This window comes from Caretta caretta, chromosome 1 (assembly GCF_965140235.1).
Source record: "Caretta caretta isolate rCarCar2 chromosome 1, rCarCar1.hap1, whole genome shotgun sequence".
NCBI classification, from domain to species: domain Eukaryota; kingdom Metazoa; phylum Chordata; order Testudines; family Cheloniidae; genus Caretta; species Caretta caretta.
This window is the reverse complement of record NC_134206.1, coordinates 135562408-135584524: the sequence shown is the minus strand read 5'-3', so window position 1 is coordinate 135584524 and position 22117 is coordinate 135562408. Positions and strand designations below refer to the sequence as shown.

The following is a 22117-nucleotide window of genomic DNA, read 5'->3' as shown; positions in this document are numbered from 1 at the left end:
TAACTTACTTCTAAAAAGTTTTTTTTAAACAAACAATAATTTAGTCACTTTTCTGCTACCCACAACACAGGATGAACCTGAAAAATAGTATAGAGATACATACAAACATGCCATAATTTATTTCCATGAAAAATAGGAATAAATTTACAAATAGGTTTAAATGAAGGTTTTGGGGGGCAGGAGTGTTGTGTTTGCTTGTTGTTTTATTTTTTGTGAAAACAAACAATTTAAAAATTAAGAACTAAAGTATAATTTTTAGACAAAAAAAATCTCTTCAGTTCATAAAAATAATGTAGGTCCAAAATCTGCAGCCCTTGCTCAGGCAAAAACCTCAAAATCCACAGTTTAAAAAAATATATTTTCCATGCAAATCAAGCCCATCTTAGTTCCAAAAAGTGGACACATGGACAAATTGCTAAGGAGGAGTACAAAAGAATAGCACAAGCATGTCAGAACAAAATCAGAAAGGCTAAGGCACAAAATACCTCGGAAGGGACCTAAAAGGCCATAAGACAAGGTTCTTTAAATTCATTAGGAACAAGAGAAAGATGAAGGAAAGTGCAGGCCCTCTACTTAGTGGGGAAGGAGAGCTAATAACTGATGACATCAAGAAAACAGAGGTGTTTAATGCTGATTTTGCTTCAGTTTTCACGAAAGATTAATGGTGACCACACAATATTAACAACATAGGAGGAAGGAATGCAAGCCAAAATAAAGAACAGGTTAAAGACTATTTAGATAAGTGAGATGTATTCAAGACAGCAGGGCCTGATGAAATTCATCATAGGGTACTTAAGGAACTATGTGAAGCAATCTTGGAACCATCAGCAATTATATTTGAGAACTTCTGGAGGATGGGTGAGGTCCCAGAAGACTGGAGAAGGCCAAACCTATCTTTAAAAAGGGGAACAAAGAGGAATAAGAGAATTATAGACCCGTCAGCCTAACTTGGATACCTGGAAAGGTACTGGAACAAATTATTAAACAATCAATTTGCAAGCACCTGGAGGATAATAGGGTTATAAGGAATACCAGCAGGGATTTGTCAAAACAAATCTAACCAAACTAATTTTCTTCCTTGACAGGGTTACTGGCCTAGTGGATCTGAGGAAACAAGTTATGATATATCTTGATTTTAGTAAGGCTTTGGCATAGTCCCACATGATAATCTTATAAGCAAACTAAGGAAGTGTGGTCTACATTAAATTAGCATAAGGTGGACAACTTGCTGAAAGACCATACTCTGCAAGTAATTATCAATGGTACACTGTCAAACTAAGGGGACATACCTAGCGGGGTTCTGCAGGAGTCAGTCCTGAGTCCGGTACTATTCAATATTTTCACGAATGATTTGGATAATGGATTGGAGAGTATGCTTATAAAAATTGCAGATGACACCAAGCTGGGAGGGTTGCAAGCACTTTTGGGGGCAGGATTAGAACTCAAAACAACCTTCACAAATTGGAGAATTGGTCTGAATTCAACAAGATGAAATTCAATAAAGGTAAGTGCAAAGTACTTCACTTGGGAAGGAAAAATCAAACACACAACTACAAAATGGGAAATAATTGACTGGGCAGTAGTACTGCTGAAAAGGATCTGGCAGTTGTAGTGGATCACAAATTGAATATGAATCAATGTGAGGTAGCTTCAAAAAAGGCTTATATCATTGCAAGGTGAATTCACAGGAGTGTTGTATCTAAGACATGGGAGGTAATTGTCCTGCTCTACTCAGTACTAGTGAGGCTTCAGGTGGAGCACTGTGTCCATTTCTGGGCCCCACACTTTAGGAAAGATGTGGACAGATTGCAGAGAGTCCAGAGGAGAGCAACAAAAATGAAAAAAGGGTTTAGAAAATCTGACCTATGATGTAAGGTTAAAAAAACTGGGCATGATTAGTCTTGAGAAAAGAAGACTAAGGGAGGACCTGATAAGAAGTCTTCAAATATGTTAAGGGCTACTACAAAGAGGACAACGATCAATTATTCTTCATGTCCACTGAAGGTGGGACAAGAAGTAATGGGCTTAATCTGCAGTAAGGGAGATTTAGGTTAGATATTAGGAAAAGCTTTCTAACCATAAGGGTAGTTAAGTTCTCGAATAGACTTCCAAAGGAAGCTACGGAATCCCCAAAATTAGAGGTTTTTAAAAACAGGTTGAACAAACACCTGCCAAGGATGGTCTAGGTTTACAGGGTCATGACTACTTGAGGTCTCTTCCAGCCCTATATTTCTATGATTTTACCACTCCACCCTGCCCACCGGTGTACCACATGCCCATATTATGAAAATTTGAATAAATACATTTATCATGCATTGCATCCTAAAAGTCTCCGGATTTAGGCTTTAGTGGTCAGCCTTCTACTGAAAATGTCTTCTCCTATCCTTCAGTAGGCATTCAGCCCTGGGGACAGATGGCTAGAGTAGTCAAGTGGAACACAATGGCTGTGAAAAGGAGACAAAACCTCTGAGATAGGCAGGGTCCTAATCATTGAAGTAAACCAAATTTATAGACGATAACCACTTCCTGGATTTACTCTCAGAGTGGACTGGTAGCCACTACAGAGCACCAGGGTTGTTTTCACATTGGCCTGTCCTGCTAAACATGCAGGGGGCTGTACTATGCATTTCAAGAGCAGCCCTCAGCAGAGCACATGATAGCAGCCCAATCTGAAGGTAACAAAAAGCATAGATAATTTTGACAAGGAGTGCATCAGGGAGGCAGCGTTGTAATCTCCGTCCTAACTGAAGATAGTGTAAGCTATTGTGGGCCACTATTGCCAGCTGGGAATCCAGCAGCAGGGATGGATTCAAACATACCTGAACTATTAGGATAAAATACATACAGCTGACACCATTTCAGCTTTTGTTGCAGCTATGTAAAGCGTACACATTGGTTTGTTCAGTTAAAAATTTGGCAATTAGTTAACCTCTAACATTTAGCAGTACTAAAATAAACACAGATTTATGTTCGTCTCTTGGGTCCTGAGCTGAGCCCACTGAAGTTAATGGGTGTCTTTCTGTTGAGTTCAATAGGTTTTGGATCAAGCTGTTGGTATTCTGCCATTCACAGCGGGTCTCTGTATCTAAAAGCACTTAAAGCTGCATATATATGGCATAGATGTTTTCCACAGACAAATGTCCATAGACATTTTCCCTCAGTTTTCCCGGTTGAAGCAAAGGCTTAATACCAAGACTAGGCATATTATAACAACACTGAAGATTCAGTTACAATAAGGGAGATAATTAATCAAGTGACATCTTGCCAACTGTGGTCACTTTACCCTGCGGCACCAGAGCAAATCATCCTGTAGTACCATGAAAATGTCTTATGTCTGTGCCAGGCTCACAGGTTAACATAGCTTAGAGCATTACGCAGAGAGAACGTAATTCTCTAACAGGTTTGCCATTAACAACAGGTGCTAAATGAATTTTAAAAATCCTGGGCATACCCTGGTGGTTAATCATCAATTTTCCACCATTCTCAAAATGAGGAGATGGTTTAGCTGGAGTATAATTACTTATTTTCAATTGTTCTTGGAAATGTGGTAATAGGCACTGAAAGTTATACAGTCTAACCATCTTTGAAAATATACTGGCTAGGTATTTCTCCAAAGAACTAAGTTTAAACATTTCCCGTGCATGCAGTCCTCTCTGGTCTTTAAAATATATTTTCCATTAAGATGCAAATACCTTTTTACCCGGAGGAACTAGGTTTTGATTTGCTTTGACAAGGTGTGAAAGTGCTTTCTTTATGTTCTTTTCTTTCATGCTTTGCAGCACAGCAGATGGAAGAAAAGTCTCTAATCCCCATTCTTTTCTGCAATAAAAGGCATATCTTTAAGTTCACATTCCTGTGTTGATTATTTATCTAGGACTAGATGGTGGCTGTGATGCTGAGTAAATGAAAGCCTGAAAGCACAGGGAGAGTTGGTGAAGGCACCAGTTGTGCTATTTTCTGTACTCAGAGTACATACTGTTTCATAGACAAATAAGATGCTTTAACATTTGCGGTGTGAGGCTCTTCCTATCCCAGGGATTTTCCACGCTGTTTTCAGAGACTCAGAGATTCCTCTCATTTTTAATCTTTAGTTCCTCACCTCCAATTTATGAACAGATGCAGGAATATACACATAAACTGTGGTACAATTCTACATTTTCTGAAAGGAACATTTGTTAAGGCACAATGGCAAGGGTTTACTTGCTCTGTTTTATTTGTTCTTTATTAGGGTTTTTTAGACCTATATTTCATATTACACCCAACTATGAGCACATTGGGCCAAAGGTTGCACTACGGTAACTGAGAAGGCAATTTAGCTTAGCATGTGGTACACAACCTGTATATTTGGAGACACTGTTGGTATGCAACAGTCAAGGATTAATCAGTTCAAAGTTGGCAACTGCACCTCCCCCTCAGGGTCCTTGTGTTGTGCTGACCATCCTTCCAGACGGGGAGAGCTGTAAATGTTGCTCCCTCAAAAGTGAAGCGGAATCACTTCCAAATTAGCCATAGGGATCACATGAGGCTCCCAGCTCAGCGCTCCGGGGTCTGTGGCAATCTCAGAGGAAGAGAGGTTTAAAGCTGGTGTTTCAGGTAGAGGCCATGTTGCTAAGCATGGTTTAGTCAATAGATGGGCAAGTGCAATATGAGAATTAAAAGTGCACTGAAAGCACACAAACCTAAAATCAGGATATGCAGACAGACAGACCAATTGACTAACATGCAAAAGACCTACAAACACTATCTAACCTTTGTTTTTGAGGAATGCTCTATATGCTATACTTACTCAATATATTTGAGGGAGATTTTCTGAGTTTGTCTGGTGGTCACAGTCGCAATGTACATTTGTAATGCAGCCAGCCGCAGAGCAATATCATATTTCAGCTCAGGTCCAAACCTCTCCTGAACCACATCATTGCAGCTCTGCCAAAGAACCAGGAGAGGGAGCATCAAGTTCAAATATCTTTGACTTAAAAAGCAAAGCATAAACAAGCTTTTATGGATTGATTTTAAAGATGGATGCATTATGGATTAACCCCACACTGAAAGGTGGCATTACACTGACAGTAGGCTATGTCTCTCAGAAGTGCTGGGTATTCATGAAAGTCTGGATGCCTCAGAAGAATCCAGGTAGCTGCCCAAGAGCAAATGGCATGTGGATTTTGATACAACCATGTTCTGCCTGCATCCCTGCTGTGTGTGCACCATCTTTCTTACCCTCCAAGAGATTTTCCATGAATGACATTACAGGACAAGAAACAATTGGTGAGAAGTGCTGCCGGCTCACTTCCTTAAGCCTCCTAGAGCTGAACACTCTTTGGAAGGATGCCATAGCATTAGCATATAAGAAGTATTTTTGTGAGGACTTGGAGGGGCTAGGGATTTTTCTGGAAAATAAACACCTGCGCATCTCTCTGAATGTGGTGGGTTTAGGACACATAACCAATATATTTAAAAATCAGAACCATCCCATTTTTATCTGTGAACGCACAAACGAAAAAGTACATTCAAAGTTGCCATCTACACTTTTTTTTAGCTTATGCTAAGATTGGTTATGTTTTCACTTACCTGTACATATAGATATTCAAAAGCAACTGGATCTCTTCTTAAAAGGTCAATGGGATCCTTTGGGACAAAGCTGATTCTGAACAAACATCTCATCTTATGGGAGCTTGGTCTCTGGGTCACCTAGAAGAGTGCAATCATCTTATTAGCACTTTGAAACACTGGATTTTGAATGCTATTCTTAGTTTTAGACACCTTAAACCTGATCCACAGCCCACCTAAGTCAATAGAGAGACTTCTATTGACTTAACAATGGGCATTGGATCAAGCTCCTCATTAGGTTTGGCAAAATGAAAATTGAACTTTGTCCATCTTTAAATTTGTATGTTTGTGGGACCAGGAGCAGCTGAAGAGTTATCAGGACATGAAACACATCTAAATGCAAAAACAGTGGAAGCAGATTCTTCCAGTGAAATGTGCAAATTGAACTGTTGGCTACAGTTATTCTCCACTGACAGTGAAGTTGTTCCATGAAAAAAGTGACTTCACTTTAAGAGACTTTCACTGTATGATTTCCAAGTATTTGATCTTGGCAGCCCTCAAAGTAATAGATTAAACAGGTTTTGTTTGTATGTTTTTTTCTCAGTTACAGAACATTTGTTGACAGGGATTTGCAAGAAAATCTTATTGAAAATTTTTTGAGAAAGTAAAACAATGGGTGATGGTTCCAGGGGGGGGAAAAAACCTTATTTTTAAAAGGGATTTGATCCAATCACTATTAAGCACTTTTTTAGCTATGTGATTCTAGACCAAGAGATTTCCCCAAAGACTACGTGATAACAATAGAGTTATCCACCACTTCAAGAGATAAACTTATTTGCTTGACAGGCAACATAAAACTTATTAAAAAAGTAACAGCAGGCTGAGCATATTTACATGGTAGTATAAAGTCGAACTACCAAGTAAGTTGTGGGACAATCAGATGAAATGGTCATTTTCCAATTCTGATACAATAAAATATTGTCAGTAGCAAGTGTGTGATGGTAAACTGAAGTAGGAACTCCAATGAAGAAAGCCATAGAATAATGCATAATAAATGCAGTTCATTTAATTCTACCAATTATTCAAATTCAATTCAAATCTGGATAGAAAGTTAGCATTTTATATTATTTATAAATATAACATTATATATTAACAATTTATAATCATATTATTCCATTAATTGATTGACAGAAGCTTTGCTGAGCATTAAAATCTTTTAAGGAATAACAGTCCTGCTCTAGAAATCTTTGTAATATATTGTAATTTGCTTAAAAAAACCCTCCAAACCTTTAGCTTGTCCTGCACTTTCTCTGTATCTCTGTTCCCAAATACCTAGGTGTAGCATGTGTGTGTATACATAAAAGCTCTGGATGGGATTTTCTTAAGCCCCCTGTGTTGGCCTAACTCTGCTCCCATTGATTTCAATGGAAGCTTTACCATTGACTTCAAAGAGGGAGCAGAGTGAGGCCAGCACTGAGTGCTTTTGAAAATCCCACACTCTTTGGATGAACTACACACACAAAATTATGTTAAAAGAACGTTCAGGTTGCCTAATCAAGCACTCCAAAGTTAGGAAATACCAGATTTAAGGTTGCACAGGCCTCCTTGTGCATATGCATTATGATACACTCTTTAACTACACGATCACAGGGCCCTTGAGAGTTGCAACTGTTTTTCCATAGGACCCCTAAGCGTTTTTTTAGAAAGTTTTGCTAAAATAGGTGAGACATGATCAGAAGGAAGACAGCTTCAACTTATACAGAAATATCTCGGTAACCAGTCAGGACGCAAAAGACTAAACCATAAGGCATTTCAACGCGTCGCGATAAACTGAATAAAGTTCTCTGGCCTGTTGCAATAGAACTTTTTATCTGCTCAGTGACGTTTATGAGTAGTTCTGTACAGGATATGAAAAAGGATTTGATGCATATTTTCTAGCTATAAATATAATAACTTACGAAGTTTCATATCCTTTTGTAATGAGCTACCAAAGCATCAAAATATGATGTCTAGGTAATAGACAAACTGACACTCCGGGAGAGTCATACTATCATCACCAATAATCATGTGTAGCTGCTGGTAGTGTTTCGTTCAGTGCATCTGAATTAATTCACGTAAGTAATTGGAGGAACAGATAATTTACAGATTATCTAATGACAGGTTTCAGAGTAGCAGCTGTGTTAGTCTGTATCCCCAAAAAGAACAGCAGGATTTGTGGCACCTTAGAGACTAACCAATTTATTTGCGCATAATGATTATCTAATATCATTCATATCTACTTGCATGTATTATTACACAAACCTGAGCTAGAGTCTCCTGTTCATGGAGCAAGAGAAATTTGGTTCCAGCTCCTTCAATCCTCTGCTCCAGCATCAATGAAAAGTGTTCAATACACTTGATGGAAAGCTTTTCTTGGAGTGTTAAGATGACATCCTAATTAAGAGAGGATTTATAAAATGTGATTAAAATCATGAAAGGTTTGGGGCCTGATTTTCCATTGCCTTGCAGATTGTCTAGTCATTTACACAAGTATAAAGTGGAAGTTAAATACTCCAAGTCAGAATGGTTGTGTTTTACTCTCACTTTGCACAGCTGTAAACAATTATACAAGATAGAAACAAGTGCAGAATAAGATCCTTTAAGTTTAGGCTTCTCTGAGTTAAACTCCAGACTTTCGGGACCAGATTTTTAGAACTGGGCATGAAAAATGTTTGTTGTATATAAAATTACTGTGATGGATGGTCTTTGTGGCAATTGAATGTGTAAATTATGTTCACACCTCAGATTCACCCTAAAAAGAGACAATATCTCCCTCCAAAAGACAGAACATAAACCTCTCCAGCATTTCAAAGCGGGAACCACAAAATCATAGGGTGAGATTGGACACAATTCCCACAGATTTCAATGAATCTGAATAGATTTGTTTCTATAGTGAAGGTTTTTTTAAAAAATGTGCAGTGAAATCTCTTATTAAGAGACATTAACACCCCTGCATTGTAGAGGCATATTTACATATTTAAAAATGATCAAAATAAAGTCAAGAACAATGACATGTCTCCTAGGCAGCACCTCCAAAGTTGGGCTCTTGTTTTCATTATAAAAGCGAGGCAGGTGGGGACTATAGCAAAACTCTTTCACAGTGACATAAATCTTAAAATAAGGGTGATCATTTCAAGTGTAATTGTTTCTAAAATTACAATTAAGTATTAAATTGACTAAATCCAATCTTTATTTCACCCGAACCTGTTCAACTATCCCTAATTATCACTTTACTTTCTATGTTGATCTATAAAGCATATCAAGATCATTAACGTCATTCAGCAATTATTGTTATTTTAGTAAGTGCAGTGACAGAGAGGAATACAAAATAAAATCAACATTGAAATGCAAATTCATGATGTACTGGTGAAAATATTAAAGCATTTACATCCATCCCAATGATTGTTAGATATACATTAGGGTCCAGATGGATAGGATTTACTAAAGAGAGCATCTGATGAATAACAATCCAAGTACTTTAACAGAAATTAGGCCAAAAGTTGATTAGGTAGATTAATAGATCAATTAATCATTTTTAATGGACGTGTAACAACTTGGTGCAAGAGTGGTGTGAGTGTGTGTGTTGGCGATTGGACAGGAGTCTATAAACCTTAAAAAATAAACCACATAATTAATCAGTTGCAAGCTAGTACAATAGTGTAAGTTACTATTATTACTGTGTTGACTCAGAGGGAATTTAAAGCCTACCCAGTCAATCTACTCTTATTGACACTTCTAATTTGTGCTCAAACACAAACAATATAACAGTAATTTGAAGAAAGATGTTTGCTAAAGAAAAGTAATATGACACGGACATGTGCTGTTTACTAATTGCTTTTTCTGAATATGCTAGGAGGTGCATGTGTCCAATTATTAAAACCAGCCAACATTTTTCTCTTTAATCTGTATAGCACCTTGTAGTAATTCCTAACCAATCTTCTCTCCCAGTTCCCAGTACCTTATAATCAACTGATCAAAATTTCCCTGCCTTCATTTCAGTAAAAATCTGTCCTTACCACAGCAGCTGAAGAAAGCCGAGGTCAAACTGATTGAACATCATGAAATAATCACTATGAAAATCATGTTGATAGAATAAAATGGGAAACTTTTGAATAAACCGTTGTGACAGAAAACATCAAGTGCTGAAGTGGAAAAGAAGAAATCCCTCAAGTCACTCTTTATCTACTTATATGATCCTCATCACCATAGTACCTTGAAAACTCACGTGTGACTTTCACAGAGAGAAGTCATCCTGACAGAGCTTTCTTGGGCACTGGTCCTAGGCTGTGGAAGGAACTCCCACAGGAACTAAGGACCATCACAAACCTCACCCCTTCCACTATAACTGCAAAGTGCATTTCTTTGACCTTGCTTTCTCGAACACAAACACAAAGCAATGTGTGTGTGTATATGACATAACCAAACAAAACACTCTACTGCACACATGCGGGAACAAACACATGACAGCTGTTAGTCATGTTTCTTAATGCACTATTGGAAGGTATTCAGATATTATGGTGATGAGTGCAGTATAAGAACCTACCTAGAACTGAACAGAACAGGTTCTACTCCCTACTTGCATTAACTGTATGTCACAACTTCACCTTGTGATTTAGCCTCTCTATGAAATATGTTGAAGAAAAGGAGACAATACACTGACATGAACAATTTATTGTCATTATCCTGTCTTGATTTCACTAGACTACAGGCTAGATGATATTCAGTTAGCAACCAACATCTTAATCTTCTTACCTTCTGACTTTGCTGACAAATCAAACTGGCATTTGGCAGAATATCAGACCTTAGCAAAGTCCATGCAAATTTAATTAAGCTGCAGTCACATTAAAATTATCACTCCTATTTTTGCTTCATTGACACAACACTATGCTTTTATTGGCAGAATCTTATTACTTCTTTACTACACACATCTATGAAGTCAGCCATGAACAATACAATGATCCAGGCTCAGGCTCAAATTCTGAGCTTATTGGAGTTTTTGTTTTTCTATTACAAAGGCTTTGAAGAATATTTTAATGGCATCGTTGGCACTGTACATTATGAGGTTTGGTAGATTAGCCTACCTTTATTGAAGTACTGCAGTCGAAACGGAAGGATTTGGTTTGCCCATTTTCAAGATATACCTTCAGTACATTTGGCATGAAGAGAAGTGAATTGTCCTTAACAGTTTCCTGTTAAAACAGATTAGTGAATTAGATTACACTTCACATGCAACAAGAAGAACCTAAATTGTATTCTATAGGGAAGAACACCATACAGCAGGGAAGGCTGGTAAGTCTGAAAATGGGTATGTTGGATCAAACCCAAAGCAGAATTAGCAATGCCTCGCTGCAGGAGACTCCAGTGATATGCCGTATAGCTAGGATAGCTGCATGTGACAGACCCACTAGTTGTTAGACTGCATGTCCACAGTGCTGCAACTATGGTGCTATCATTAGCTTTTCCATCTGTAATTGGTAAATCTGATTACAAATAAATGACTACCATAATGAAAGTTCTGTCCTCATTTACAGCAGAGATCTGTATTTTCATGTGGAAATGATTCAGTTGTTTGTTTTTAAGTGATAAGAATGCAGCACAAAAACCCTGGAAATTTACCCGTTTTACCTGTCCTTTTGCACCATTGCTTGGTTTTTTACAATAATGTTCTGCAAGAACATGTGATGTATGCAGATGCAGTTAGAAAATACCTATTTGGGAACTATTTATCACATCACTGTAAAGTTACATTGTATAACAGGCTGACCTCTCATGATGTCAAATTAAACTCATATGGTCAAATTCATTCCTGCTGTACCTTCATGGACATCCCTAAAGATGCATCAGGGATAGAACTGGTCAATACTCTTTTCTGCAATGTGTAGCTGTGAGGACTGGTGCCAAACAGCAGGATATGAATACAGCTCTGGATTCTGAACTAGAATTGAGTGAATTAATTATTTAATGGTTCAGAAAAAAATGGCTAATTTCAAACTGGAACTGAATTTTTTTAATTTCTTCCTCACTGAAATGAAAACATTTCGTTTGGGTTGATTGAAAAAACATTCAAAAATGTTCAAACAATATTTTTGAAATGAAAGTCAAGTCAAATCAAAACAATATTTAATTTCAAAATGTCAATTCAAAATGACATTTTGTTTAGAAAATGTTGATTCAAAATCAAATGTCAAAATGGTTAATTTAGAAAATGTGGAAATGAACCGTTTCAACTTAAAAATCTTTCCCCATCATTTTCAGTTGCCCTTAAACTGCACTTTTTGGCAAATTTACTATTCAACTGAAACATTTTGCCGGGCTCTATTCACCGATATTTTAGGGCTTTTGGATGTGGGGTTTTGGCACAAATATTATCATTCACAAACAATAATGTATATTGCTCGTTTCTATTGTGACAGTCTGGGAAGGGGATTGCAATGTTAAAAGGAAATTTGATTCATTCATGGGGGACAAAACAGAAGGCGATTATTGGTTTTTCAAAGTGAAATTACTGATTAACAACATGAAAATTACGAGTTTTCTCCATGTAAACAAAGAACTCAGAGGAAGACATAAATGGATCACCAGCTTCTGGCAATTTATAAAACAAGCAAGCAAGCCAGGAGTTCTTCTTTAAAAAGCTGTGCCTTTGGAAGGAGGCCTGACTTTGCCTGGGGACAGGTTAGGGAGAGAACAACTTAAAGTAGATAAAGACCTCTTTAAAATTCAGGTTAAGTTAGTGTTAATCTGTTTTCCTGACATACTGCTTCACTGGAGTTTACAGGTTTTCCAGTTACAAAATTTCCTTTAAAACAACAACAAAAAACCCAACAACTCTACAGAAGAAAAACAAATCCTATGCTAAATTAAGATATGAGCCACATGAACTGTAGTCCTCCTGGAATTTTAAATTTTACATTTACAAAAGTCTGAAGATTTTGTAGTGCTCTGGGCCTAATTAATGTGCTTTAATTTATTTAGATATTTTAGAATGTTCCTCTCCAAAACCTCTACTATATTTTCTACAACAGTACCAAGGTTGTGCTTACTGTACATTTTTCTCCCTTTAGAACTTTATAGAGTGCCTTTCGCTGAAATGGTCTTGTTCCTTCTTCAAGTTAAAATGGCTTGAGGTACTCACTGAAATCTGGCCATTGATAATGACCTCTTCGGAGAAGCGTACTTTGACCGGGTTGGACTTCAATCTTGCCTTTTTTGCAGCACTGATAAATGCTGATTTAGGAGACTGGAAGAAATAAATAAAACATTTCATATAGTTCTCAAAGCATAACCTATCCTTCTTGCCTCTGTGACATACACTCTCCATTTTCTGATATGTCAGGTACCCCAAGTATATGACAATATGCTCTGTGCATTGTTAATTGAATAATTAAAGAAAATCATAGTATTCCTGGAGGTATGGAAAAATTAAGTAGATACAGACACATGCAGTGAAAGATTGCACCTTATTCAGCGACCAGACTGGACCAATATGAAGTGCTCACACAGTCACTGGGAACTTCTCATGGGGCTTTTTCATTGATTGCTGTCAACCATGCTTGTTTGCATGAGTGAGCCGTGATCAGTGACCAGTCAGTGACCTTTTATTCAAACACCAAATGGAAAACTTTTGCACTGTTTAATGTTCACACACACACACACATACACACAGTCTCTGAAAGTTTTGCAATCCCTGTAGCATCATTATATGACTTTATTTCCACTTATAGATCAGCACCACCATAAAGAACACGCAGACTTGCCCTCTATTCCACATACTCTATATGGAACACTTGGTAGTGACGCATCAGAAGCTAACAAGACTCCATCTCTAAGACACGTGTCACCACTGTCATGGTTCCAAAGCATGCTGTGCTTTAGACCCCTTTTAGTCCCTCTTAAGCATACCCCCCTCTGGGGATAGGTTTTGCTACCTGCACTATTCTTTAGGATGGAACCATGTGGTCCTACCACTCCTAGACTGGATCTCTGGGTAGCAGCCCCCCCGTTTCCCAACAGTGTTAATACAACAGGCCCAACTGTGTTTGGCACCAGTAATTTTTCCTCTGGGAACCTGTGACTGAGACTGATTCAAGTGACTCAGAAAATCTTCTTCAAACCAAAGTATTATTTATTCACCCAAAGGTACACAGAATGCAGAGTAAACAATAAAGGCCTTTATGTTTATTTCCCCTTACTTAAACCTTAGTCTTTCCTTGTGAACTTTGGTAAATTAGATTCAGCCCAGTTACCTCCATTTCTGGATTGTCAGAAGCAGCTTCTCTCACTGCAGCAGGCTGCCTGTGTCTCCCTCTCTGTCTCTCCTAGCATTTCTGTCAGTTTGCTCACTGGGCAGCCCCCTTTCTTCCCTAAACCAGCATCTTTAAGGTATTAGTATCTCCTTTGATCCTAGGTTTGTCCTGGGAAGAATAAACTTTTCCAGCCTAGGTGGAGTGAAGCAAGAGGTATTCCCCAATTAATACCTTCCTTTCCCCAAGGACCCTTGGTATTCTCTAAAATAGCACCTTACTTTTGCCATTATTTCATTTCTTTCTAGTTTTTCCCTTACAGCCTCCTTTGGCAGGATATAACATAGATATACTGAATTGCACGTGGTGTTTATAAGAAATAACAGAGATATTTCCCTCATTCTCCCACTTTTGGAAATTGGTACAAAATTATAGATAATTCATCACTGATCCTAATTCAGGAATCCTCCAGTGTACTTTTGTCCACTGCACTCCCCACCAAGTTCACACAAGGCCAAATGTTCAGTCATTAATCAAGAAAAATTCTCATTGAATATCGGGAGTTTTGGCTGAGCCATGAATGGATGATTTGGCCTATTTTTAACAAATTTCTTCTGCTCAAACAAAAAGAAAAGGTTTCCACTTTTAGCAGCAGTAGGAAAGATGTGTTAATTTGAGATCAGTAACATGCTTAGGGCTCCTAGGAGAGATTTTCAAAAGCAATCAGCTTTGGTCTGACTCTGCCCTCCTCTCCCTCCGCTCCACTCCCGAGGTCACTGGGTGAAATCCAGGCCCTATTGAAGTCAAAAGGAGTTGTGCCATTGACTTCAATGGGCCTCATATTTCATCTGCTGACTTCAACAGTTGAGTCAGGCCAATGGTGAGCATATTTGAAAATCCCATCCCATGTCATTGAAGAGTTATTTCATTAGCTATTTCAATGGTTGGTTGGTTGGGGTGTGTGTGTGTGTGTGTGTGTGTGTAAGAGAGAGAATTTAGTGCATGAATGGATTAAACTCCATTATCCACAAAGCACAGTAATATATAATTTCAACACTCCCTGTCACTATTCTTCAAACATTGCTCAGGAATAGCAACCATGGAGTTGGTTCAGCCTCCATGTCCTTCCAGTCCTTGGCCTTTGTTAAGACTGATTAAAAAAATATTTTTGGTGATGTAGACACCTGGCTTCTAGAAACTAGACTGACATCAGAAACTAATTTCACACAGACTACTGAATAGCCATTAGGTGCCAATAACTGCAGCAATTACAGATACGACCAAACACAAACTGGGTGCACTAGGAGTGAAAGGCTCTGTATTCTATTAGTAAACATAGCGTCAACCCAGTTCCCTGCATCCAAACTTGAGCCAGGAAACACAAGTTTCCCTTCCTCACATTCATGGATCATGCTTATCTGCACTTTCTCTGACAGCTGTGACAGGGAAGCTGCATATTAGAAATGTTATATGATAGGAAATCCCCAGGTAAGACTAATTGGGATGAGTTGCAAAAACCAGTGAGGACTGTTAAATAATACAGAAAGATCTGAAAAGATTAGAAACATTAACCCAGAAAACAACAAAATGAGAATCAGGTTAGAAAAATGCAAGCTAATTCCCCTGTGGAAAATAATCCAAGGTGCACACATTCTGTGACAGGGGCAAAACACAGAGAGCAGTAATGTAGAGAGGAGTCTGGTTACTATAAAGATTGGGGTGAGAGGTCAGGGATCCTGAACCAGGGATCTCTTGAGAAAGTAAAGATCCATGCCTGAATACAGTCTGATTCAGGAAGAGGACAGTTTGGGGATAGCAGGATGTTATTTTGCTAGGGTTTGTTTGCCTATACCTGCTGTCAAAATTTATTGGTCACAGCAAGAATTTATGCAAGGAAGCAAAAAACAAAAACAAAACACAAAGTAAAATTTCACAAGCCACATGAGTTCCCAGTGAACAGTAAAAAGTATCCAGAGCTGTAACCTTCCTCTGACATGCTTTAGGGAAAAGGCCATTGGCTCTCTGATCTTCTAATGGACGCACCTCAGGGCTTGGCAAAAGGAGCATTGCTGCTGTGTGACTCTCTGTAGCAATTCAGTTTTGTTGAAATACACTTTTGTCAGAGGGAGAAAGAATGGTGCACTGGTCCCATTTAGTTTCTTCTGATACTCTCAAGAGAGCTTGAGAGGGAACTAGAATGAGGTCAGGTTTCATTTCAGGATCCCCAGATAACTGAAAATACTGCACAAGTTAAGAAGTGCTAATAAAATGGGCTAATCTAAAGTGCACCCCACTATTTAAATTTATTCTGGTCTAATCATCACCACATGCTAGAGAATTCAAGACAACAAACATGGAAATAAAACCTGTTACCTCTCTCACAGGAGAACGATTCTTCCCCACTGCCCAAATGTAAATGCATTAGTCCTCTATCAGTCTCCGGACAATTTTTTGTTAGAGAGACCCAACACAACATGGTCACTAGATATCGGACACTATGTGAATGACCAGAAGGATATATATGCATATCTGTGAGGGGCATATGCCCCAGGGGAAGTGGCTGGGGCAGTGCTACACATACTCCTTCTACTTCCCCTCACCCTCTCTGCAGTGTGTATGAGAGAGAGAAAGGGTGACGTTTCCCTCTCATTCCTTCCCTTCTCCAGTGTGTGCAGGGTGCTATCCCACAGGGTATCCAAGTAATGGAGCCTGACCTTCCTACTTCTGGTGGCAGTGGAAAGCAGAGCCATGAGGGGGCTGGCTGATCGGCTAACTCACCTGACAAGGCAGGAGAAAAGGGATAGTTTCTGCTTGCTCTTAATGCTGGTAAATCACCAATTTGGCTCTGGTCCAGCCCTGCCCTTACCCACCTATAATGGGCTTTACAAACCCCATACTGAGAAAGACAGAAGGGAGGGGAGAGTCTTCCCTGCTTACAGGCAATCAGGCTGGCAATAAAGAAAACAAGCCCAGCTATAAAGGAAGGAGAACAGAGGGCGAGGGAGGCAGAAAGGCCTAGAATAGCAAAGGGGCCACAGCACCACGTCAGGCTGCCTCTAAGAAACAAACAAGGAATCAACAGAAGGCTGCAAGTTGAAGGGTGGAGAGACTCAATTTGGGTTCAGAGTTTATGGACTGGTCTAACTGTAGGCAAATTGAAGGGGATCAGTTAGGAGAAAGCTGGAACCCCAAGAGAGACTGCACCAAGGGCAGGAGACACCCCCCTAGAGCTAGATCTCGTATGATGTAGGAGATTAGGCTGATTGACAAGTTTTGTCTGGAGGCTGAAAGGAATTTTTGCCATATGACAATATTGGCAAAATTGCTATGTGGGTTTTCTCACCTTCTACTCAGCATCTCAGAAATCTTGTTTGGTGGGGGGGTTACATTATATTGTCATAACTTTGCTGGATATCAGAGCTATTTGTGGGTTTAAATGGTTCCAAAATGAAGTCTCTGTAACACAATGGGTTGCTTGGGCAGGGGCCCTGAGTGTACCACTGGTACATGATAAGGGGACATGTCTCTGTGTCCCGCACAGCATGGAGTTCCCATTTCTCCTATATCCTGTGTGGAGGAAGGGAGAGGGGCTGGGACTCTGGCTTCCAGCCAGGGATCCTGGACAGGCCTGAGGGTGTAGAGTGGCCTTTGTCCTCAGACCTGCCCTCAGACTTATAGAAGGCAGGCCCATTTGTAACCAGTGAAAATTTGCACTGGAGGGAAGTATTTGGAGGGAATCGTCCCAGCTGGTTAAGAATTTTAAAAATGGTGTGGCCTCTGCATTTTGGCATAATATAGCATATGTGTCTCATTGTTTTCATGTCCACATCAACCTGGCTCTTGGTATTTTCATTCTAAAAGCAGATGAACTAATTCAGAAAAGAAAAACAGTTTTTATTAACTTTCATAATTCCGATGTCTAACAAAAGAAGACCAGTAAGAAAATAGAAGGGATATGCAGTAGGTGATTTCCATTTTAATGTCTTCATATTTGTAGCCTGAGCATACCAGTGATTAATGAATCACAGAGTGGCAAGTTCATTTGTTTCTGATGCACCATCTTTTAGCCAAATGGAAGACATTATTCTCAGTTAATGACCTTAAGCAGGAGGTATTTACACTGATGCAATGTGTCTGTCATTGTGAGATATTTGCACTGTCTGTGATAAAAGCATCCTAATTAGAACTATTTTTGCAAATGTGAGGATCCATTTCAATGGAGGAATCAGAATATGTAAATACAAACTAAATACCAGCACAACCTAAATAATGCCAATAACAGTTATTTCTGTTAAGAGTTCAGATTTATCTTTGATCTTGTATCATGTTTACTTGTGTATGGACAATGAAATAAAAATGCCTTTCTCCCTGTGGTCTAGGGTTTTATTCTCATGGACAACTTCATTAATAGTCCAGTCAGCCAACAGATAGCACACTCAGAGCTCTTATATGGTATCTCAGTTAGTCTGGTCTTTGAACAAAGTTGGAGTAATACACCCTTGGAGGTTTGTTTGGAGGGGATATAAAGGTGAAGACTGAATACCTCCTTTGCTCCCCATGGCTAGCCATATATTTGACATTTACAATCTTACAGCCCTGATCCTGCACAGGGATCCACAATCATAAACCCTCGGTCTCATAAGCCTCAGTGAGGCTCTCTACATGTGTGGGCCTCTTTGCAGCATCAAGGACTTAGATGTCACTGTTGCAGAGTAAGAACTATTCTACTGAACTTTTATGATTCTTGTTCGCAGTGTTGTTATAGCATATAGGTCCCAAGGTATTAGAGACAAAAGGGGGATGAGTGTACCTTTCCCAGACCTTAGAAGAACTCTGTGTAAGCGCCAAAGCTTGTCTCTTTCACCAGCAGAAGTTGGCACAATTAAAGATGTTACCTCACATACCTTGTCTCATTATTCTTCTCATTATGTTAACTTTTCAAAATTGGATCCAATTTTTGTTAACTTATGCTAAAATCAGGTCAACTTTTGTTAGTGGGCCCAGTTTTAAGTTAAATAGTTTTCACTGTGAAAATGGAAATTTTCACAATTTAGCACGTTTTTTTGCAGTCAAATCACAGTTTCTGTGAAATTCTGAGAAGTAAAACTGTTTCTACCATTTTTCACAAGCCCTGCTCAGACTCCTCTCAGAAGCAGGGCTGATGCACAATATAGCTTTACTGATGCTCAGGAAAAGGGACATTTAGCAGCTCAGAATAAGGTAGCAGGTATAAACCCTACACAAAACACCAGTATCAGACTAATAGAAAAGGGAAGGAAAGTCACTTTGGCAAAATGCATGTCAAATCAGAGTCCACATTCATATGCTTGGAAAATAAGGTCGTTTAAAAGAATATACCTATCTGTATACATCCAACCTCAATTTTAGGTTTGCGAATGCTTACTGCCTATAACTGACCTGTTGGTTACTATGAAACGAAACATATTCCATGCTGGGCACAAAATAGGGAAAACTGTATTCATGCAAGAAGAATGTGTTGATGTTTTGGTTTGTCTCTGTCCCTCAGGTCAGTTCCATGAGACAAAATTTAGCAAGTACATAAAATACATGAACAGGAGGAGAAATAAACATATTATGATGAATAGTAAGTAATGTACATAGGCGAATTAAATATATCAATACAAAGCCATAAGTGAAGCTGTTCACTCAGACATCTCAACTAGTTTGCAACAGCAACAGCAGCAATGCATGTGTAAGTAATAAAATAATGAAAACACCCCAAACTGAAAAGTCAGATATTTTACTGCACAATATGTAACAGCCACAGTGCACTGATGGATGATTTTCAATGTACAGTAACTGTAAAATTTTTGACACATGAATTTCTATGTTGAAGTAGCTATCCTATTCCTGGCATTTGTTAACTGTTTGGGATTTTTAAAACAATGTTGTGTATCAGAGCCAACCAATTATATTTTGCTATTTTTACTGCAGTTATTGGTCATGCACATACACAGCACATGCCTCCAAGGTGAAGAATTGCCAATACTTATTTTAATGAAAGCATCATGGAAAAATCAGCTGGTTCATTCTATAGTAAACAATGATGATGCGCTAAATCATCAGACATTCTAGTTTACTGAGATGGTCCCAGATGATTCTACTGAAACCAAGGATTTGTTCCAGATTTAGTGGAATGCTGGGGCATATCACCTGGCCTCCTTCCTGGCCTGTTTATCTCCATGTCTATACTACTGCTGTGCTGAGCTCCTGTACAGTTATACCTTCAGGTATCTGCAACTCCCCTTACTCTTGCTGGTTATGTCTCATGTGGAAGTGGCTTCTGTTTCTTATTCAACAGCTGAGAGGCATAAAGGAAACAGTTTTCAGAGTAGCAGCTGTGTTAGTCTGTATTTGCAAAAAGAAAAGGCGTCCTTGTGGCACCTTAGAGACTAACACATTTATTTGAGCATAAGCTTTCGTGAGCTACAGCTCACTTCATCGGATGTATTTTCCACTGCATGCATCCGATGAAGTGAGCTGTAGCTCACAAAAGCTTATGCTCAAATAAATGTGTTAGTCTCTAAGGTGCCACAAGTCCTCCTTTTCTTTTTAAAGTGTGTGTCTGTGAGGAGTGGGGGGTGGTGCACTACACTCAGCTCTACAGAGCAGCTTTTGCAGGAAGGACTGTTAGGTCCTGTGACTGAAAGTATCATCAGCCATTCCAGATCCAGCCACCAGATGGAAAGAAGAGCATGTGAGGAGGAATAAAGAGAGAACTAGAGGAGGGTAAATTTAGGAGGGAAAGGAGAACTAGGGGCAGAATAGGGTGGAAAATGAGAGCTGGAAGGGTAAAAGATAAGACAAAATGTGTTGGAAAGAGAGGATCAGAGAGAATAAGCTTGAGGCACTCTTCCATTTTTCTGACTAGGGTAGAGGTAATTCTTGATTTAGTCCTAAGTGGCGCACAGGATCTGGTGAATATAGCTGAACCGCTCAGTAATAGCGACCATAATGTAATTAAATTTAACATCATTGTAAGGAAAAAGTGCCAAAGAAACCTACCACAGTAGCATTTAACTTCAAAAAGAGGAACTATACAAAAATGAGAGAGCTCGTTAAATAGAAATTAAAAGGAACCGTCACAAAGGTGAAATTCCTGCAAATTGCATGGAGACTATTTAAAGACACCATAATAGAGGTTCAAACTAAATGTATACCCCAAATAGATATATATATAAAAACAGTAAGACGACCAAAATAATGTCACGTGGCTAAACAGCAAAGTAAAAGAGGTGGTTAGAGGCAAAAAGGCATCCTTCAGAATTGAAGGTCAAATTCTAGTGAGAAAAACAGAAAGGAACATAAATTCTGGCAAGTTAAGTGCACAAGTTTAATAAGGCAGGCCAAGGAGTCATTGTGGATAGTTCTCTGAAAACATATACTCAATGTGCAGTGGCAGTCAAAAAAGCTAATACAATTGTTGACTGAAGTTTTTCAATAAACGTTGACTTTGTTTGACATATGACAGTATATGCCCAGAAGCACTTCTTTTAAAAGGCCATAAAAAGGAAAATGGACTTGTTTGTCCTTTTCCATCACACTACCTTACATTCCATGGTTGAAATCCTGGCCCCACTGAAGTCAGTGGCAAAATTCCCACCAACCTCAGCGGGTCAGGATTTTACCCTAGGAGTTTAAAGGGTTAATGAAGAAAGTGGTATGTCAGACTATGAAATGAGTTCCATTCATAAAGTCTGAACACATAACACAATAGGCCAGTTAATTAACTAAACTGAATAAGATACCTTGTGGGATGGCAATCCATTCACAGAATAAAATGGTTTCAAATGATAATCAAATACCAAACTTCCAAAAACCGAAAACTTTAAACTACTTCAAGTGCTTCAGCTGTTCAATCATTTTCTTATCAGCAGAGATGATATTCAAATTAACCTGGGAAAGATTTATTAGATTGACAGGAAGAACAAAAGACCACAATGTTTTGTTTTGGTTGTAATTAAAATGAATGAGATTAAACAAAACCAATCTGTAAAGTTTTAAAAAAATACTAAGTGAATTACATTGAGTAGCAGACCAGAGTATTATCAATCTACATTATTGCTATTTTCAACTACAATTGTAGTGGACAGTTCATTTTAAGCATGAAAACAATACAAACGCTAAACACAACAAGCGTAAACTGTTCCCTCAGGAAAAATAATAAAGAAATAACGATAATTCTGTAATTCCCTTTGGTGAGCATTCTTCTTGCAGCAATGGGAACACAAATGTTCCTCAGGAGCGGAGCTGGATGAAATTTTTCT

At 38.7% G+C, this 22117-nt stretch overlaps 1 protein-coding gene across 8 annotated transcripts in view; it reads right to left on the bottom strand.

Annotated features, from left to right (window-relative positions):
• FRMPD4 (FERM and PDZ domain containing 4) overlaps positions 1-22117 on the bottom strand; it is a 437016-nt gene that overhangs the window by 12976 nt on the left and 401923 nt on the right. For all 8 annotated transcript variants that reach the window (XM_048860774.2, XM_048860715.2, XM_048860759.2 and 5 more), the window contains 6 exons: positions 12722-12826; positions 10668-10775; positions 7849-7980; positions 5569-5688; positions 4787-4923; positions 3693-3819 (listed from right to left, as the gene is read on the bottom strand). In XM_048860774.2, coding sequence (XP_048716731.2) covers positions 3693-3819; positions 4787-4923; positions 5569-5688; positions 7849-7980; positions 10668-10775; positions 12722-12826 — 729 coding nt within the window. The remainder of the gene's footprint in view (positions 1-3692; positions 3820-4786; positions 4924-5568; positions 5689-7848; positions 7981-10667; positions 10776-12721; positions 12827-22117) is intronic.